General features: G+C 41.7%; 1 protein-coding gene across 3 annotated transcripts in view; it reads right to left on the bottom strand.

Moving 5' to 3' along the window:
• Nucleotides 1–17,438, bottom strand: part of STXBP6 (syntaxin binding protein 6) — a 295,237-nt gene that overhangs the window by 94,315 nt on the left and 183,484 nt on the right. For all 3 annotated transcript variants that reach the window (XM_019518937.1, XM_019518938.1, XM_019518936.1), the window contains exon 3: nt 1,244–1,374. In XM_019518937.1, coding sequence (XP_019374482.1) covers nt 1,244–1,374 — 131 coding nt within the window. The remainder of the gene's footprint in view (nt 1–1,243; nt 1,375–17,438) is intronic.

Genomic DNA, 17,438 nt, shown 5'->3' with positions numbered 1-17,438 from the left:
GTCCCTGCTTCTCTCCCCTGGGGCCTCCCCAGTCCTGCAGGCACGGCACGGCAGCAGCGGAGCCACATGGGGATCTCCCTGCTGCTGTTTGTCCTGCGCTGACCTGGCGACATGCCTCCTGCACATGGGGCTGTGACCCTCAAAGCAGTGGCAGGTGCTGGAGGTGCGTCATCAGGGCAGCGGGGGCGGGGGGGAAGGGGGAGAAGTAATGGCAAGAAGATCTCCAAATGGCTCTGCTGCTGCCTGCCGTGCTGGGTTGTGCCTACAGGGCTGCAGAGGCCTTAGGGGAGAGAAGCACGGTGGCAGAAAACAGTAGCTAGCAGCTTGTTCGCATGGCTCTGCTGCTCCCTGCCACCCTGCTTCTCTCCCCAGCCAGGTAAACATGACCCAGCCTGGTAAACAGCAGTGGAACCGTGCAGGGATTTCCCTGCCGCTGCTTGCCCCGTGCTGCCCTGGCGATGTGCCTCCTGCACACAGGACTCGAGTGAGGGCAGCAGCGTGTGGCTGCACCCCTCAAAGCAGTTTCCCACAGCCAGCTTTCACTCCAGTCCTGCCAGTGTCCCACTTAACTCAGTCTCCCGGTATGAAAGTGAGCCTGATCCAAGCCCGATCCAAAACTGGGTGAGTAAGAGCCTCAGGCCCCGCCCTTCCCTCTCTCCCTCCCTCCCCCTTCAGGCAGGGTTTCCTGCCCTTTCTGCAATTAGCTCTTGCAGGCTGGAACTCTATCTGCCTGCACAGCTCTTTGCAAAAGCAGGGAAAAATGCAGGTTTCTCTACTAAAAGGAAAAAATCTGTGTTCTCTCTGATAAAAACAGGAAATCCATGGTTTTCTGTTTTTCCATGGGAAATAAAAAACCCGGATCCCTCGTTATAAAATATTTCATCTTAGGCTTCCAGCCTAAGTTTATTGTGCATGAATCTGTTTGGTGCAGACTCACCACAGAAAGATATCATATGCTTTACATTGGGGTAAGAAACAACTCAGAAGTTCTGAGAGGAGAAAACCTTAAACAAATAATTTTACCACTGTAAAAACTGCATCTTTATTGGTTGGGGACAATAAGAGTTTTACACTGTCACTCTTTGCCAGTTCTATGAATAGAGGGAGTCTATAAGGAGGAACTGCAGTTAAGATTTATTGGCAGATCCACCTTCATAAGCTGTCTTTGAGCCTTGACAATAAACGGGGGAAAAAAAACCTATTAAATAAAATGATTCTTTCCAACATCGCACAATATACTCACCCTATTTGGGTCTATACCGTTGACTTGACGAAGCTGTTCAAGCATCCATTGTGATCTCCTTACAAAGGATGTGGAACCTTCAAACTGTTTGACTTTCGTAATAGATGCCTGAGTGGGTTTCTTGTTAGTCACTGAACACATAAAAAAAATAGAAAATGCATAAATACATAGGCTGGTATGTGAATACTATTAATACACAAGTACTGTTTGATTCACTACATCACAAGTTGGTTTTCTGGAGCCTTTTCTCATGTGAACGCCAAATGGGAATTGCAGAGAACTGTTTTTGACATATGTGACATGACAAGAATCAGCTTCCTTTCTTGAATTATATATTTAAAAAGACTTCGTGCAAGTCCAGATATCTTCAGTTTTCCCAATTTTTTGGAAAATAGGATTTTCCAAAACAGAAGCTAATCCAGAGAGTTATATGCCCGTATCACTGAAACAAGTTTTAATATTGTTCCACCCTTTCACTGTCTTCAGGAGTTTCCCCATGTCCTGCTATGTCTATTCAATTTCTTTCTCCTCTTGTCTTTTTGTAAACATGAAGTAACTGCATCATTTCATCTCCAAAAAATCATCTGCTTTGTCTGAACATTACTATTGACTTTCATTTCAGTAATTCAATTCACAAGCCTAAAGATTCTGCCAATTTCACATACAGACTAAGCTGATAAGATTGTCATATTACTACACCCCCCTCATCTTTTACCACAGTGATGATGGGGCAGCCAGGAGAGCACCTAAAGGTAAGAATCCCCCTGCCCCTCCCACTCCAGGTATTTTCCAGAACCTGGGTCTCTCCTGTCTGCCCCACACCCCTCAAGATTTCCCCTCTGACCTCCTGGTCCCAGGCTTCCCTCCCCTTGCTCCTTGGAACTCTCTCTCTATCCTACCCCCAGGGCTCCCCCTCTGCCCACAAGTTCCCCTTTCCTTCTTGCTCCACAGAGCTGCAGGACATCCAGGAGCTGCGGACGGGAGGGGGGGCTGTGGGGAGGGGAAACGGGACTAAGTCAGGATCTGGGGTGAGAGGCAGGCATAGGCCTGATCCATGGGTGTGTGGGGGGACTATGTCCCCCGTCGACCTGCAATAGGCCCACCGCTGTCCCCCTCATCCCTCTGAGCCCCAGGGCTCCCTCCGTGCCGCTTGCTCTCTCTCCCTCCCTGCCCCCCCCATCTCTTGGCACACCTGCAGCTCCTGGCAGTATCCCAGAGGAGCAAGTAGGGAATACGAACCTGCATGTCACACTCAGCCAACATTAATTCAGTTTAAAACCTTATTGATAGAATCCATTTTGCAGCAAGTTTTTAAAAACAGAAATGGAACATTCCAATTCATAGGGTCTTTTACCCCACTTTTGAAGCTGAACATTTTTGGCTACATGCATTCAGTTTATCCTGGGAGAGTTGCTGCTCTTCCAGAAGAAACTATGAGTGGACAGATGTTTAGGATTTTTCTCCTAGAACAAAAATGGCCACCCCTGAAGAAAAATAATCTAGAAACAACAAGGGTTAAATCACTCCTGAGAGTGCAAATGTTCATTTCTGAAAGAAGTCACAGCACTGTCCTCCAGCACCCCAGGGTGCTTTGGTCCTGCCCAGGGAAACAGTGTCATTCAGGCTACACTCTTCTGCTCCAGCCAAACTGGGAGCAGACAACACACTGTGTAGGGAGACACAGGCTGAACTTCAGCAATCTGAGTAAGTGAATCAGGGCTGCCCTGTCATCAAGCAGACTGAAGTAGCCTACAGAGCACAGTGAGTTGTGTGACCAAGGGCCCCTTGGATCCACAGATCCCTGAAAACTCTCTGCATTTTGGCAGTATTTGAATGCCTGTTAAGGCACTCTGGATAAATTCTTCTACCAGGAGAAAAAGCCCAGAAGAATACTTCCAGATCATCTGAATGTGTATGTACAACCTTAGGTTCCCCTTACAAAATAAGTTAATTAACATTTTTATATAGCAATGCTCAAAATACCAAATGGGAAACAAACATCAAACTATATTTGGAGGTGCCAGAACATTTGTATGATACAAACTGAAATTTACCTTCATTTTTACTAAGAAGAGATTTTTTATGGTGTGTGTGCGTGCGTGCGTGCGTGCGTGCGTGCGTGCGTGCGTGCGTGCGTGCGTGCGTGCGTGTTTAAGCAACCAACCTGGGAAGTAGGATTGACTTTAGAAATTTGCCACACTATTATAGAATGCTGCCTCTATGGTAAAAGTGCTGCAATGTAAATACATTACAAATAAATAAAATCTGCATAGGCTTTCAGAGTCTACTGTGATCTAACTGCATAATATCAATTACTCTACAAAACCATATTTCATTTACTTGTATGTTAAACTCTACAGGGTGAAAATAAGGGAATGTGGCTTAAAAGTTTACTCAGATGCTGGTGAAGTTTCCAGCCCCCCAAAATGCATCTTTGTAAAAAAAAAAAAAAAATAGCAGTCAGAAATACTGCAGCTGATTTTGTAACATGCTATTTAGTGTCTGATGCCATCTTAATCTTAGTATTGTTTTATAAAGGGAGTAGCAGAAAGAGCAGCAAAACGCTACTGTTTTTTAACATTTGACTTGCAAAATTTAAAATTAAATTATCAATGGTAAGCATGGAGGTTAAAAGAGCTAAATGGCTAGAACTCAGATCACAGAACGCAGTACTGAAAACAATAGTCTTTTCCCTTCCTACCCATTCCATTATGTCTACCCAACTGATTTAGATGTATTCAGTCCTTTCAGTTGCACTCCCTAGGAAAAATATATACACTGCATATGGCAAACTTGCCAAGGCAACATATTGACTAAAATACGGATATTTGGGTTCTCAAACATTATATACTGTATTCTCAATTATTAAAAATTACAACTTTATATAGGGAGCTGTAATTTTTGACCCCAAGTATAATATATTTCTTGTTTATCTGCTCCATTTCTATTCAATCCACAATACCTTCTGGGTCCACTTTTATATTGAAAATGACAATGAAAAAATACAAGAAAGAAAGAAAAAAACCTGACCATGCTAACATATGCTTGTGGCAGATCCCTTCTTGTAAATATAAAAAAAGTACACATTATATAAGAAGTATGGGTAGGCCCAGGGGGCTGCTGCACCTCTGTCTCTGGCCCTTAACCCAGGTAGTCCTACAGGGGCCTAGGTCAGTCCTACTACTCTCCACCCACTCTCTGCATCTTCTGTCTCCACCTCTTCCCCCTTCCCTTCTCCCTTACTGTTAGGCACAGCTTTGCTCTGGCTTCCGCTGGATTCCCTCCCGGGCATGAAGTACATGGAAAATTTTGAATTTAGAGAACATACTTAAACACCCTGGGAACACATATTTAAAAGAAAAATTTCTATTTAAAAACACTGTTTGGTCCACTACTTCCAGTCCACTTCCAGGTTTGCTGCTGAGCACATGGGAGGCCCCCCCCACAATCCTGTGGGATGCTCCATCCGCCCCACCATCGCAGCATTCACGAGCCGCACCTGGTACCTCGAGGTATGTAGAAAAAACATTTAAAGCTGTGTCTTTGGCCGAATTGCTGATTCTCTGAGAGAGAGCCCGGACGGCACTCACCTAGAGTGTGTCCCCGACCAGGGACATGGACCACCCCATGTTACAATGTCCACTCTATGACGGGAGCTCCCCATCTGTACCTGCCTGGTTTTACCTCCTCAACAGGTGAAGTGTATTGGGGTCAATCTGCACCATGTGCGAAACCAGGGAAAAGGGGAGAAGGACGACGGAGGAGGAGAGGAAAGGAGCCTGGGAGCTGGAGACGTGGGGCAAAGACAGAGAAAATCAGATAAGCCCTTGGTCAGACCCCAAAAAGACAGTGGCACCCATGCCGTAGGAGTGAAGAGGAGGGTGGGAGAGGCCAGGCAGCAGAAGGCAGATCAGGGAAAAACTTTAAGTGCAGCAGAGGTGGCAGATCCACCTGAACCGCTCGCCATGGGGTTTTTTCCCCCCCGTCTTTTTTTTTTTTTCCCCCCTCCTTGATGTCTCCCTGCTGGCTAGAGAGCCCAGATCAGGGCCAGGCACTCTCCCGAGAAGAGAAGGGGAGCATGCACTCAGAGGGGCTCCATGATTGAGACTGCGGTGGGCAGAAAACCCTGAGCAGCGACAACTGCGCCCCTTCCTAGGTGATCGCTCCAGAGGGAATTCCCCTCCTCGTTAAGCAGCGCACGCCGGCAATTAAGCCTGTTGCAGTCCTGATTTAAAGTATCCGGGATGAGTCCAGGGCAGAGAAAGTAAACTGCTGAAGACTCCTGGGGTAACTGCCCCAGGCAACTGGAACCAGACCTTGAAGACTCCCAGAAGAAGAAAAGGACAAAGGTCATAGGACTTCAGTGAAAGAAAAGACCCCCCCCCCCCACAAAACCAAAAGGAAGTAGAAAGGTTGGTTTTAAGTTGGTCCTTTCCTCGATTCTGGCTTTGGACTTCGGGCACTGGGGGAAACCCCTACGATCAATCCAGGTGTGAGACGGGTAGTCACCACCTCCCTTTTGTGAATCTCCTTTTCTCATCAAAGTCATGGAAGGTGGGAAAAGAAAGGACACCAGATCTCACCCAGCTCGACCGTAGGGGCACAGCCACCCCGAGAGGCCAGTGAATGTCAGCAGGACATAGGGTTATACATCTGTACCTGGTGACTGCCTGACACACTGAATCAGCATCGAATCTTCAGATTCGGATTCGGCCAAATTGAATGGGGACAGTGATCCGAATCAACAAATCGAATCACTGTCCCTGATTCGGGCCAAATCCTCATCAGAGTCGAATACAGCCCGTTTGGCACACCCCTACTGAATAGGTATTTCAGGGTTGATCTTAATAGCAACTCAGTAGAAAACTCCACAGATTCTGGAGGCTAGAACACAGACTGCAGAAGAGAAAAAGTTTGGAGGAAACACTAGGAAGCTAGTCTGCTAGTTTTAGGCAGCATCTCTGCAAATAGTTCTCTATATTTATAGAGGAAAGTTGTTCAGCATCATATGAAACACATTCTAGTTTTACGATTTTTTTTCCTGGAAAAAGCTGACTCTCCACTTACCAATATATGCTTCCAGACTGTTAGATTGGTTGGATGTGCACAGCAAAAGATCCCTGTACACGATTAACCTCGGGGTTTGGATCAGTTTCATATGACTTTTTTTTAATGTTTCCTGGGAAGTTTTTCATGTATTGGTCAGTTGGCCAAACAGAGAACCACATGAGTTCCAAAGGGTTAACATACTAATAACCATCTACTTTTTATTAGCAGTGCCTCATAAAAAAAAATTGTAAAGTCCATGTAAATATGCTTATTCCAAATCTGAGAGAGAATATTTATAATAGTGTTCAACAAATGGCAAGAGCAGTTGTTCTACAATACCTACTGCTTAAAATAAGAGAATCTTAATATCTTAATTGGTTTACTGTGTGATTTTATCTTAAAATCTGCAAGGATCCCATTGAATAATTGCTATTTATTTAGTGCATATCTTTAACAACTTTCTGCAACACACATTGGATTTTTGGCTTCCCCCTCTTTACTTCTCAGCTTGTTAATTTTTATCTAAATCCTTGGAGTTATGAACTTAGTAACAAAAGAATGTACTTTAACAAGGAATTTACTGTCCCACCCTTAGTTCTTATCCTTATCAAGGTTTATTTTTTGATTCCGCTTCATTCACAAGTCAGAAGCAACTATTGGAACAATACTATAGTTTATTTCTGTCATTTTGGTTACTACTCAGATCAAATGTATATTTACAGCATAGTTTAGTTGCCTAAAAATCTTTTTTTTCAAGCACAATGTAGAAGTTTGACAGCAACATGGAAAAATGTATGAAGATAACAGGGTAGTTTCCAAATACAACACGTACAAATTGTACCTGCCAAATTCCAAATACTTTTCCCACAACTCGTCCCAACAGTTCAAATAATAAACACAATAACACAATCTCTTCTACCACTCCTCCCCCAGCCCTGCTCCAAGACACATGCACCTAAATCACCACCACCTGGTTTCTACATCTAACTTGGCACTTGTTGTATGTTTGCTGAGACCTAAATGTGTCAGTCTGTCTCACTCCCACTTTCATTGCCTGCCAGAAAAGATATGACAGACAAAATGTATATTCCCAAACTAAGATTTATTTACACAATCTACAGTAATTATTATTTGTCTGGTTTCTGAACAGGAATTATTTTCTTGTTTTGTTTAACAAAGGCCTTTGTGTCTTATGTCAAAAACACCACACTGCAGGTCACATGTAGCTTTATTTCCAGGTGGATCTGAACATAAAAACTAAAAAGAGTTAGTCATCACATCGTAACACCACTACCTTCCTAACAGGGGAAAATGACACAACGGTGTTTGTTTGCCTCTACAGCAAAAGGAAGAAATATTAAAAAAACCTTTAGTTATCCTGTACATAAAGCAACATGTAAAACTTCATTAAGTATGAAAATGTGTGTGAATTATATTGCCAAGACTCTTGCAAAGAACTGCACAACACAATAAGAATGTAACTTATTTTTCTTGGGTAGATTGTCCTTCCTATGATAATCTGTCAGACAGTATATACACTTACAACTAAATAAGCTAGCCTTTAAGGGACTATTCAAACAAATGTATGCAACCTCTTACTATACCACACAATTTAGTACTTATGGATGATAGAGAAAAGTAGACTCAGTTATTACTAATCAAATGACTGAAGAGAAAATGTATTAGATATAGTTATGAAATCACATCTGGTCAAACTATGTATGTTCTCTCTCTCTCTCTCTCAAGTATGCTGTAGTTAAGGTCAGAATTGGGGAAAAGCAGATATTATGAATTTTTTTTCATATTTATCATTCCAAAGATGGCTACAAAAGAAAGAAACCATATCATTTCTGCTATGTAATATTAGTCTGTCCTTTCAAAGCAGCTCAATTCCCAGTCAAATGTGCTGGATGGTATTTGCACACAAGTGAAAAATGTTTGGAGAACAAATACATACTCATGGTTAACAAAACTTCCTGGTTTTGTTGGACTAGTCCTCTAATATTTCATTCTGCACACCTGCCAAGATTTCAAGCTTACCCCTACCTCCTCTATGCCTGTTGAAACATCCTTTGTATTTGGAATTTCCATGGACATTTGAAACCAAACAGCTTAGTTCTTTTATATATATAAATTTTGTCAGATTATATATATATTTTCATGAGAGTATATATATATATATATATATTACTCATGAAAATCTGACAATATAATGGTCCAGCAGATCTAGAGATCTCTGAAACCATACACCTGCATTAAGATGCCATGTGCAACTCTTAATATTCCTTTACCATTTGTGCTTGTTCTATACTGTGCCACCATGAAAAACCATGCCACGCTGCCCACTCGTACCTATGCTGTCTGCCAAAGGTTGAAAAAATATATTTTGATTTTTTTTTGCCCGGTATCATTCCCAGGCTTTCAGTCACTTTTACTTATTAGTGCATGCCCAGTGCCACTCTAATGACTGCCAGATAACATTTTATTCGTACACAGCAGGAGTGAGTAGAAGAGGCAGGTGTCACACTTTTATTCTCTAGCATGGTTGGAGATGGTATACACATGCTCTCTTTTTCTGCATCATCCCCAAACTACTGTTATGCCAGTTTGGAAGTTTAAAGGCTAAGAAAGTAGCATTAATTTTCATGGTGGGTAACTTTAAGAGTAGATATGTCTAGAACCAAGCGGTGTGTGCATAAAAATGTTCTTTCAACAGGAGAACAATAGTTGCAATGTTTCCATTCCACAATAACTTTTGATCTACTTCAGTCAGAGTTGCAAGAAAGCAGGGTGACCTCCTGAGTGAACACTGTCGCAAGTTATTGCTGGATAGTTCTTCATCAGCCAGAAAATCTGTATTATGCAACTTGTTGCTCAGAAACTACAAAAGTCACACATTAAGACTGCAATCTGCTCTGAAGAGGTAGGGGTAGGGTGGTCTGAACAAATCCTATTGCCAAATCCTGATGTTATTTGTAATTATATAAATCTGAACTAACTAAATTTAATTCAATTAGTTTAGTCTGAGGTTATACTATGTATTTGAGATCATGCTTTGGTGTAAAAATTTAAGCTGAAATTTTTTTTATTATTAGATTTCTTGTGCAGCATGACAGATAATTATATAAAAATTCTAAGTGACACATTTAAGTCTATTATAACCCTCACGTAAATCGACTTTTTATATTCCATAGCTAGTAACATAAGTCTTAAACAAGATTTTGATTATTACAGTCATTTTGATTGAAGTCAAGTCCAAATTAAATTTGGTTCAATTCCAATTTCTTTCTGGACTCTGCTTAGAAGCACTGCAGTGAGGCATAACAAGCTTGATCCACCAATATTAAATCCTGGAAAAAAATGTTATGTAGCCCCCTTTAGAGCACCACTAGGTTCCTAAGCACTAGGTTCAGGGTCTGCTTACTGGAAAGCACGTAGCACCACTATGAAGGCATCTATCTTTTTTGGGTTTAGCACATGAAGAATAGTGTTGCTGTGCCTATATAGCAGGGGTGGGCAATTATTTCGGACAGAGGGACGCTCACCGAGTTTGGGCAAGCCACTGAAGGCTGTATGATAGGCAGCCGGGGCAGATAAATATTACATTTTCTAAATTTTTTAGGGGCCCCATGGGCCAGATAGAATGGCCTGGCAGGCCATAGCCAGCCCATGAGCTGCATTTTGCCCACCCCTACTTTATAGAGTACTCTTTGGGCATATTTATACATACGTTTACTACACAGTAACTTACTGCAGCTTTTAGACCAGCTTCTACATGTGTAGGTGGTACTGCACAGTAACACTATGCATGCTCCAACTAGGGAGTAAAGTTACTCCCAAGTTGGAGCGCACACACAGTGTTACAGCACAGTAAGGCATCTACATGTGCCTTACTGCTCGGTAACTAAGTGGGCATAAATTTGCTACCTGCATCATGCGGGTAGCAAATTTATGCTCAACTTGGCATAAGTCACCATAGGTATTACACAGTATGGGCATGCATGTGTAGACATGGGCCTGTACTGTGCAGTAACTTTTGGATGCACCCTCTATATAGTACAATCTAGAAGACATGCCTAAAAACTCTGCTACAAATCTATTCCCAATTGACTATTACACCTGTCCTTCAGCAACCTGACACTTATCATTCCTTTGCCAGTTTCATTTTGTTCTCACAATAAAAATTGTCAACTACTGAATAGACAAGCTGAACTTTCCAGTTTCTATTTACCAGTTATATATGTGCCTTGCATTTGTCTCTGCACCCAAGTCCCAAGTTCTTTGCTAAGAGAGCCAGGTTTTCATCATCTCATTCACTTTGGCTGAATGATAAAAATATCTTGCAAAATAATTAACGCTATTATTTAGCTATGTACATTTAAGACAATCTCATATCAATCTGGTTTAGAATTTAAGGTTCCATATTCAAGACATCCAGGAGAGGCTTAATTAGGTGGCTTAATGACGTTGTTTATCTTAATCATAAATAAGCATTTTTAGTTATGAAAAGCCAGTTAAAATTAACACCAGGAGAGGGTCCCTAAAATCTGTAAGCAGAATCTGGCAAAATTCCTATGCAAGTTAACAGATGTGTATCTGAATGTTCAGAGTATGCTAGGAACTACCTCATCATCACTACTGTGAAAACAATGCTTGAACTTTATAGCAGCAGAAGACCCTGAGGAACAGGAAGAGACCATGGAAAGTTGGACATGTTCTACCCCATTACTCAATGTCTTGCATTAAAAGTCATAGGATATAATTAATTTTACATATATACACTTGGTTAGATAATTTGGTTAACTTAACAGTTTGGAATAGTCTGGCCTTTGACTTTTTAATGATCCTGCAATTCAAACCAGCTCTGCTCTTGAAAGTTGCATTTAAGATTCTCTAGGGGGTACTCTTCTAAATGCACTAATGAAACAATGATCCAGAATATATTAGGAGGCCTTGTGCTGCTTGCTCAGTGATACCATTTTGCATAGTAGCAATGTAAACTAACCCACTTTCCCTTACTGTTCAATGATAATTCTACGGTTTTTGCTACAATACAAGAATTACTTTGGTTAGCCAGGCACTAGGTTTATATCACGTAATCCTATTCTCCCCTCCTGAAATTCTTTTATAGCTTCAACCAGGCACACTATTTCCTCAGTTTTTGGGTTGTGAAAACTTAATAGTAATAACAAAGAAAGCAGCTCTGCATCTCGAATATTCACCTGGCAGGCAGTAAGTATGACCTTTCAGCAGCTCCAATCAGTGCTCTTCTGTGGTCACAGGACCTTTTATCATGAGGTGAGAACTAAACTCTAGATTCACAAAGGGTCTTAAGTGTTGCAGGGGTGGATCTGAGGGAAGTGCAGTGGTGCAGTCATCCCCCCTTTCCCTTTTGATTCCTGGTCCACCCAGAGTTTAAAATCAGTTAGAACAGTGATGAGTCGAATGACTTCATGGCTCCTTATAATCTACCTGATTCCTTTTTAACTCTTCATTTCCTAAATGTTACTGATCCTGTCTTCTGTTTCATGGTCTTTAATGGTTCCATTAATGAAGATATCTTTCATTTGCAATTCTGTTCTGTTACCTGTCCTGGTAATGTAGCTCCTATTTCACAGCCCCACAGACTGTTTTTAGCTGTAACTAGAAACATTAAGTCTAGTGTGGAAATGTTAACTCAGGTGAACCAGTTAACTAGTGTGGAAATAACTTTCAGTGAAGCAATGGATGCAATGACAAGACGCTCAAGCAGGCTAGATATAGTTCTATGATTCTAAAAAAAAAAAAAAAGATGTACATTTAGGCTGCTAACAGACATTTAAAAAAACAAACCAAAACAGTGCTTGACTTTAAACTTGGCTTGCCCCTGCACTGAACCCAGCACATGCCCAGAAGAGGCAGTGCATTGGAACTGGCTCGCCCAATGTCTGCATAGATCAGGTGCTTTAGTGCGGCTTTCATCTAATAGCCGATTGAATCTGCTATTAGATAAAAGCGCCAAAAAGCCCTCCTAAAGCACCTGCTCTATAAAGATGCTGAAGAGTCAGATTGAACAAATGCACTGCTTCATCTGGTAAAACGGGTTTTTTGGGTTTTCTTTTTAAACATCTGCAAGCAGCCTTAATGCTAATGACTACAGGACTAATGAAATAATATTGCTGGATTCTTTTGCCTAGTTTGTTGTGTTTTTATACATAATACATGATATAACAAATTAATGCACATTTCAAAAAAGTGTTTCCTTTTGCTTCAATCTTAAACTAAAAATACAGCCCTAAGCCCCTAGCTTATTCATAAAGCTTTTTGTTTCTTTCTAAATGAAGAAAAATAAGTGATGTTATATGAGATGATACACCACAACATTTACACCCCTGTCTTCTCTCCTCTACCCTGCTGTCCAAAATTTTAGATCTGCCAATGAATGGTTGTAATACTCAGCTTTTTCATATCTGGCCCCTGCAGTAGAATCCATAGCCTTGAGTTAGATTCTTAATTATTTTACTAAAACTCCTGAATTATTTTCACACAGGAAAGATGAGAATGACCTTCTTCCCTTTTGGTAGGCATTGATTCTCCCAATAATCAGCTTTTCCTCTAACTGTACGTCTGACACCCCAGAGAATCTTCCTTGCACCCTGCCCTCTGCTGTCTTCCACTCTGCTGTGCCTGGATCACTTGTGATCAGAGACCTAAGGAAGAATAGCTTGCATTTGAAAGCTTCATTTTATCCCAACTACATAGATAGCTCAATAAAAGAGACCATTCTAAGAAATACTTGCCTCGGTGTGATTTCTAAACAGCAATCACTACAACATTACTCTTATGCTACTATAAACTCTTCAAAGATGACACAGGGAAAGTTAAAAGCTTAAGAATGGGAATCACAACAGTCCACTCATTGAAAAGAGCTAAAACATAGGAAATGCCCAGGACCAGGATGCATCTTAAATCTCACCCCTCCCCCAAAACTTAAGCATCTATGTTAGATCAGGAGTCACAGGCTGGAACTGTGTGCTGGAGAGTTAGGCACTTAATTGTAGAGGTGCACAGATATATCAGTGGCATACTGGATTGGCACTGATAAAAGGGAAATTAACATTATTGGCAATCAGCTATTTTTGGCCAGTGTAGCTGATAATGTCCAGTAAATGCCGCACGCATGCACACAGACAGACATGCAGTCCAACACCTTGAAGAGCAGCCTCCTGACAGTAAGTCTGTGCATGTGGGAGAGAGTGAGGGGAGAATGGACAGAGGCGCTAGGGGCATAGGGTCACAGATCAAGGCCCTGACAGTGAGGGAGGGAGTGGGGAAGGGACTGTCCAGCCAGGGTGGTGAATGCGACCCCGGGAGCAGGATGGAGCCACAGGAGGCTCATCTGGGAGGCATAGGTGGGGTGTGGTGGGGGGCAGCTCCCAATCATTCTGTGCACCCACAAGGGAGACATGAGGGGCATATGCCCCCTGGAATTTTTGCATGGGGTGAGGGCGGGCTCAGGACCAGGGGGCAGCACCAGCCTCTTCTTGGCAGGGAAGAGTGGCTACAAGTAGGCTATAGCCAAAATTTCCTGTAGCCAACCCTTCCAGCATCACTGTCACCCACCCTGCCTGACCCAAGCCCAGCCCCTGCACCGGGAAGAGGCTGGTACAACCCCTGGGCCTGAGCCCACACTGGGCAGCCCGCCCTCATTCCACGTACAAATCTGGGGGAGCAAATGCCCCCGATGCCTCCCCGGGGTGTGTGCAGCAAGGGGAAGCTGCTCCCTCCCATCCCCCCCAGGGGCACCCACAGCTTCATCCTGATCCCAGGGTCACATTCACCACCCTGGCTGGGCAGTGCCTACCCCTGCCCATACCACTCCCTCCTGCACCATGGGAGCCTTGAACTGCCCCTCCCCCACTCATCCCTCCCCGCCTCACCACACTTACTGGTCGGATGCTGCTCTCCAAGCTGCCAGGCTGCATTCCTGTAAATTGGCTTTTAGTATTGGCTGATATGGCTGATTGATAATTGACCATCAGTATTGGCTGAGAAAACCTTTATCCTTTGCACCCCTATTTAATTCCTTTAAGAAAAGAAAGCAAGGCGTAACAGTGGCACTCTCCCTGCCCCAACAGTTCCCATCAGATTCAGAATCCTTGTGTGAAATAGTCTAAATACAGTAAAATCTGTGATATCTGGCACTTTATTAACTGGCATGCCGATAGATGTAGCAGAAGTGAAACCAGAAGTCCCACCATGGCACTCCCAGTTTCGCCAAGTCCTACTTCACCAACTTTGAACCACAGCCCAGGGCAAAGCCTGTGCAGGGCCCTTGCCCCATCCCTCAGCACACTGATGCCAGGGAGTGAAAGCCTTGGCACACTGGATGTGGCAGGAGAGGCGGTGGCCCGAACAGGCAAAGACATCTTTCAGATAACCAGCATATTTGATTAAACTGGCAGTCCCCATTCCCCATGGATGCCAGATAACACAGATTTTACTGTAGCTCAGATTCACAGTATATTTAGTAATAAATACATGAGACAAATATGATTTTATACCTCTCACAGTGCTGGATATACAAAATGTGTAATGAAATTACACTTTGAAAAAGGTAATATTTTTTAAACAATCTTTCCTGATGACATCTGGTTGTCTGTGCCCCATTTTAGTCCTCCTGTATGTGAACTATACAACTGAAATACATTCCTTTCAAATAGTTTTAAATAACCTGAGACTGAAGAGCAGCAAAAGGCTCTGCACTAATCAGTATTTAAACCAAGTTCAAAATGTTCATTAAGTATGTAAAACAACAACAAAAGGCTAGAAGCATGTTAATCTCAAGACAAATCTGCTTCCTAACTGAACCTGGCACAAGTTCAAAGGTATTTTTATGTTACACTACATCACTACGACAAGCTTCTCAACTTGCACAACCCAGCTGCTGTCAGCTGGGGGACTAAATCACCCTACTAGAGATAGGTGCAGCAGAACTCTCTCTCAAGGTAATCCTTAAGCATTGGACTTTATCTACAAATAAATATTCTTTTCATTTCTTGGGAAGTATGTGTATATTATGCAGAGAACTTTCTCCCCCTTATGTGCATCTATGGTAGGCCAAGTGTTTCTAATTTATAATGAGATTTAAGAAATATTTACATCTTCTCAGACCTACATACCACTAATCCAATTGCCTCAGCTATTTGTTCTCCAAAAGAGATTAATTTGTGAGGAGACTCTTTCCAGCTAAGGGCTTCCCCATTTGAAACGTAAACTGCAATTTTGGGTGGGGATGGGTCTCCTTTCATGTATACACTATCACACACAATATGCAATTGGCTAACCAATATGCATAGCTATTCCAAATGCAAATTCCCAGAGATTACTCCTGATAATGTGAATAGTACTGTCTGGAGGAATAGTTAATCCAACGTCCTATTGCCAATGCAAATTATGCTTATACCAAAAACATACCATGTACACACACAAAAATGATAACAATACACAACTTGGAATGATGAAATCCAAAATTAATCCAGCTTTTGGACTGTGATCTTGCAGACCTCACATATTAAGTATGACTGAGCTAGTTTAATGCTGGCATAGGAGATTCTATAAAACATTAGCGTCAAGTGCTGTAGGAAGTTGTTCTGGCAGTTCAGCAGGAAACACCCTTTCCACTAATGCAATGCTCAAGCATGTCTTTCTGAAAAAGATGCTTTCCTGGTAATTCATAAATCCATCTGCTTGTGCAACTGCAGCCAGTAAAGATTTTCCAAGCTGCATCCTGAAACCATTGAGTTCAACAACAAAATTCCTGTTAACTTCAAATGGGACACAAACAGGCATTATAGGAGAGTTTATTTTTTGGTCACGTTTCAACCTTTTTCTTTCATGCTTCCCAAAATATTTATTGTGGCTTTACTTGTAAAGTAGGCATTCTCCAATTTATCACTGAAATGTTTGGTAGTACTTCTGCCAGCTGTTTAACAACTGCTGTAGTCTAGCCCAGAGAGTGTAGAATTTCAGTGATGGGTCAGTGACTTCTGCATTGTCCCTGTATTTTAACATAACAGGGAAGACTGTGAAGATAACACCTGCAAAGGACTCTAAAATCCTTGGATAAGATACAATATATAAGCATTACTTATGTTAAGAACAAGTCAAAGGTATGGATGGTAACAAGAAAGAGACATGAAATAATCAAAGTCCTGGTTCTGCAAGGTACCTAAGCACAGACCTGACACTAATAATGTCAGTAAACCCATTGCTCATACCCAAGAACACTTCTAACTAGGAGTCTGGTTACCCAGGCTATGCATTCATTGTGTGTTTGTTTGGATTCTTCATATCATCCAATTGTGGAAGGATAGCATCTTTAAACTTTCTTTTTCTTTCCACAGCTGATTTATCTTTGTTAAACAGCACTGACCTTGTTTAACCCCTTTTAGAAAAATATGCAGACAATTTAAATAGCTGTAAACTAATTTAGACGACTTCCCTAAAAGTAATGCTACTATGTCCTTAAATCCTCTTTCATACACTAAAAAACAAAACAAAACATAACAAAAAATGAAAACTAGCTCAAAGCTATACTATGTATGTAGTGACAGAGCAGCCTCAGATGTCCACATTTGGAAGAGCAAAAGGGAAGAGCAAGAATCACCAACTATTCACTAAACAAATGCAACTGGTCTAAGGGAAAAAAAGATAAAACTGGATAAACAACATACTTCAATATTTAAATATATATATTTGCTAAAAACCTTTCAAAACACCAAATGGTTGATTACACTTCAATTACATTGCTTTGTTAATTTGCTCTATTAAACTTTTTGTTTTTTTTAAATAAACAAGCAAAAAATTAACACTTTTCAGCCCACCAACTGCAAAAATCAGACAGAGCACATACCCTAATAAACTGGCATATAATAAGGTGTGCCAATTTTCATGGCATACCTCAGCTAGGCAATAGAAAAAAGACATACATGCTGAACTGCCAACTAAAATCATCAAAATTGTAAAGCAATTAGAAAACAAAGCAACAAAACTAGAACCTTAATATAGCCTCTTGGCCCATGTTCTAGATGCTGTTTTGCTTTTATCTTTCTGTCTTCTCAACTTGGGAGCATCTATAATATTTCTCATTAGACCATAGATATGC

This window comes from Gavialis gangeticus, unplaced genomic scaffold (genome assembly GCF_001723915.1).
Source record: "Gavialis gangeticus isolate Ggan-Ray unplaced genomic scaffold, GavGan_comp1, whole genome shotgun sequence".
Classification (NCBI taxonomy): domain Eukaryota; kingdom Metazoa; phylum Chordata; order Crocodylia; family Gavialidae; genus Gavialis; species Gavialis gangeticus.
This window is presented reverse-complemented; position numbering and strand designations above follow the sequence as displayed.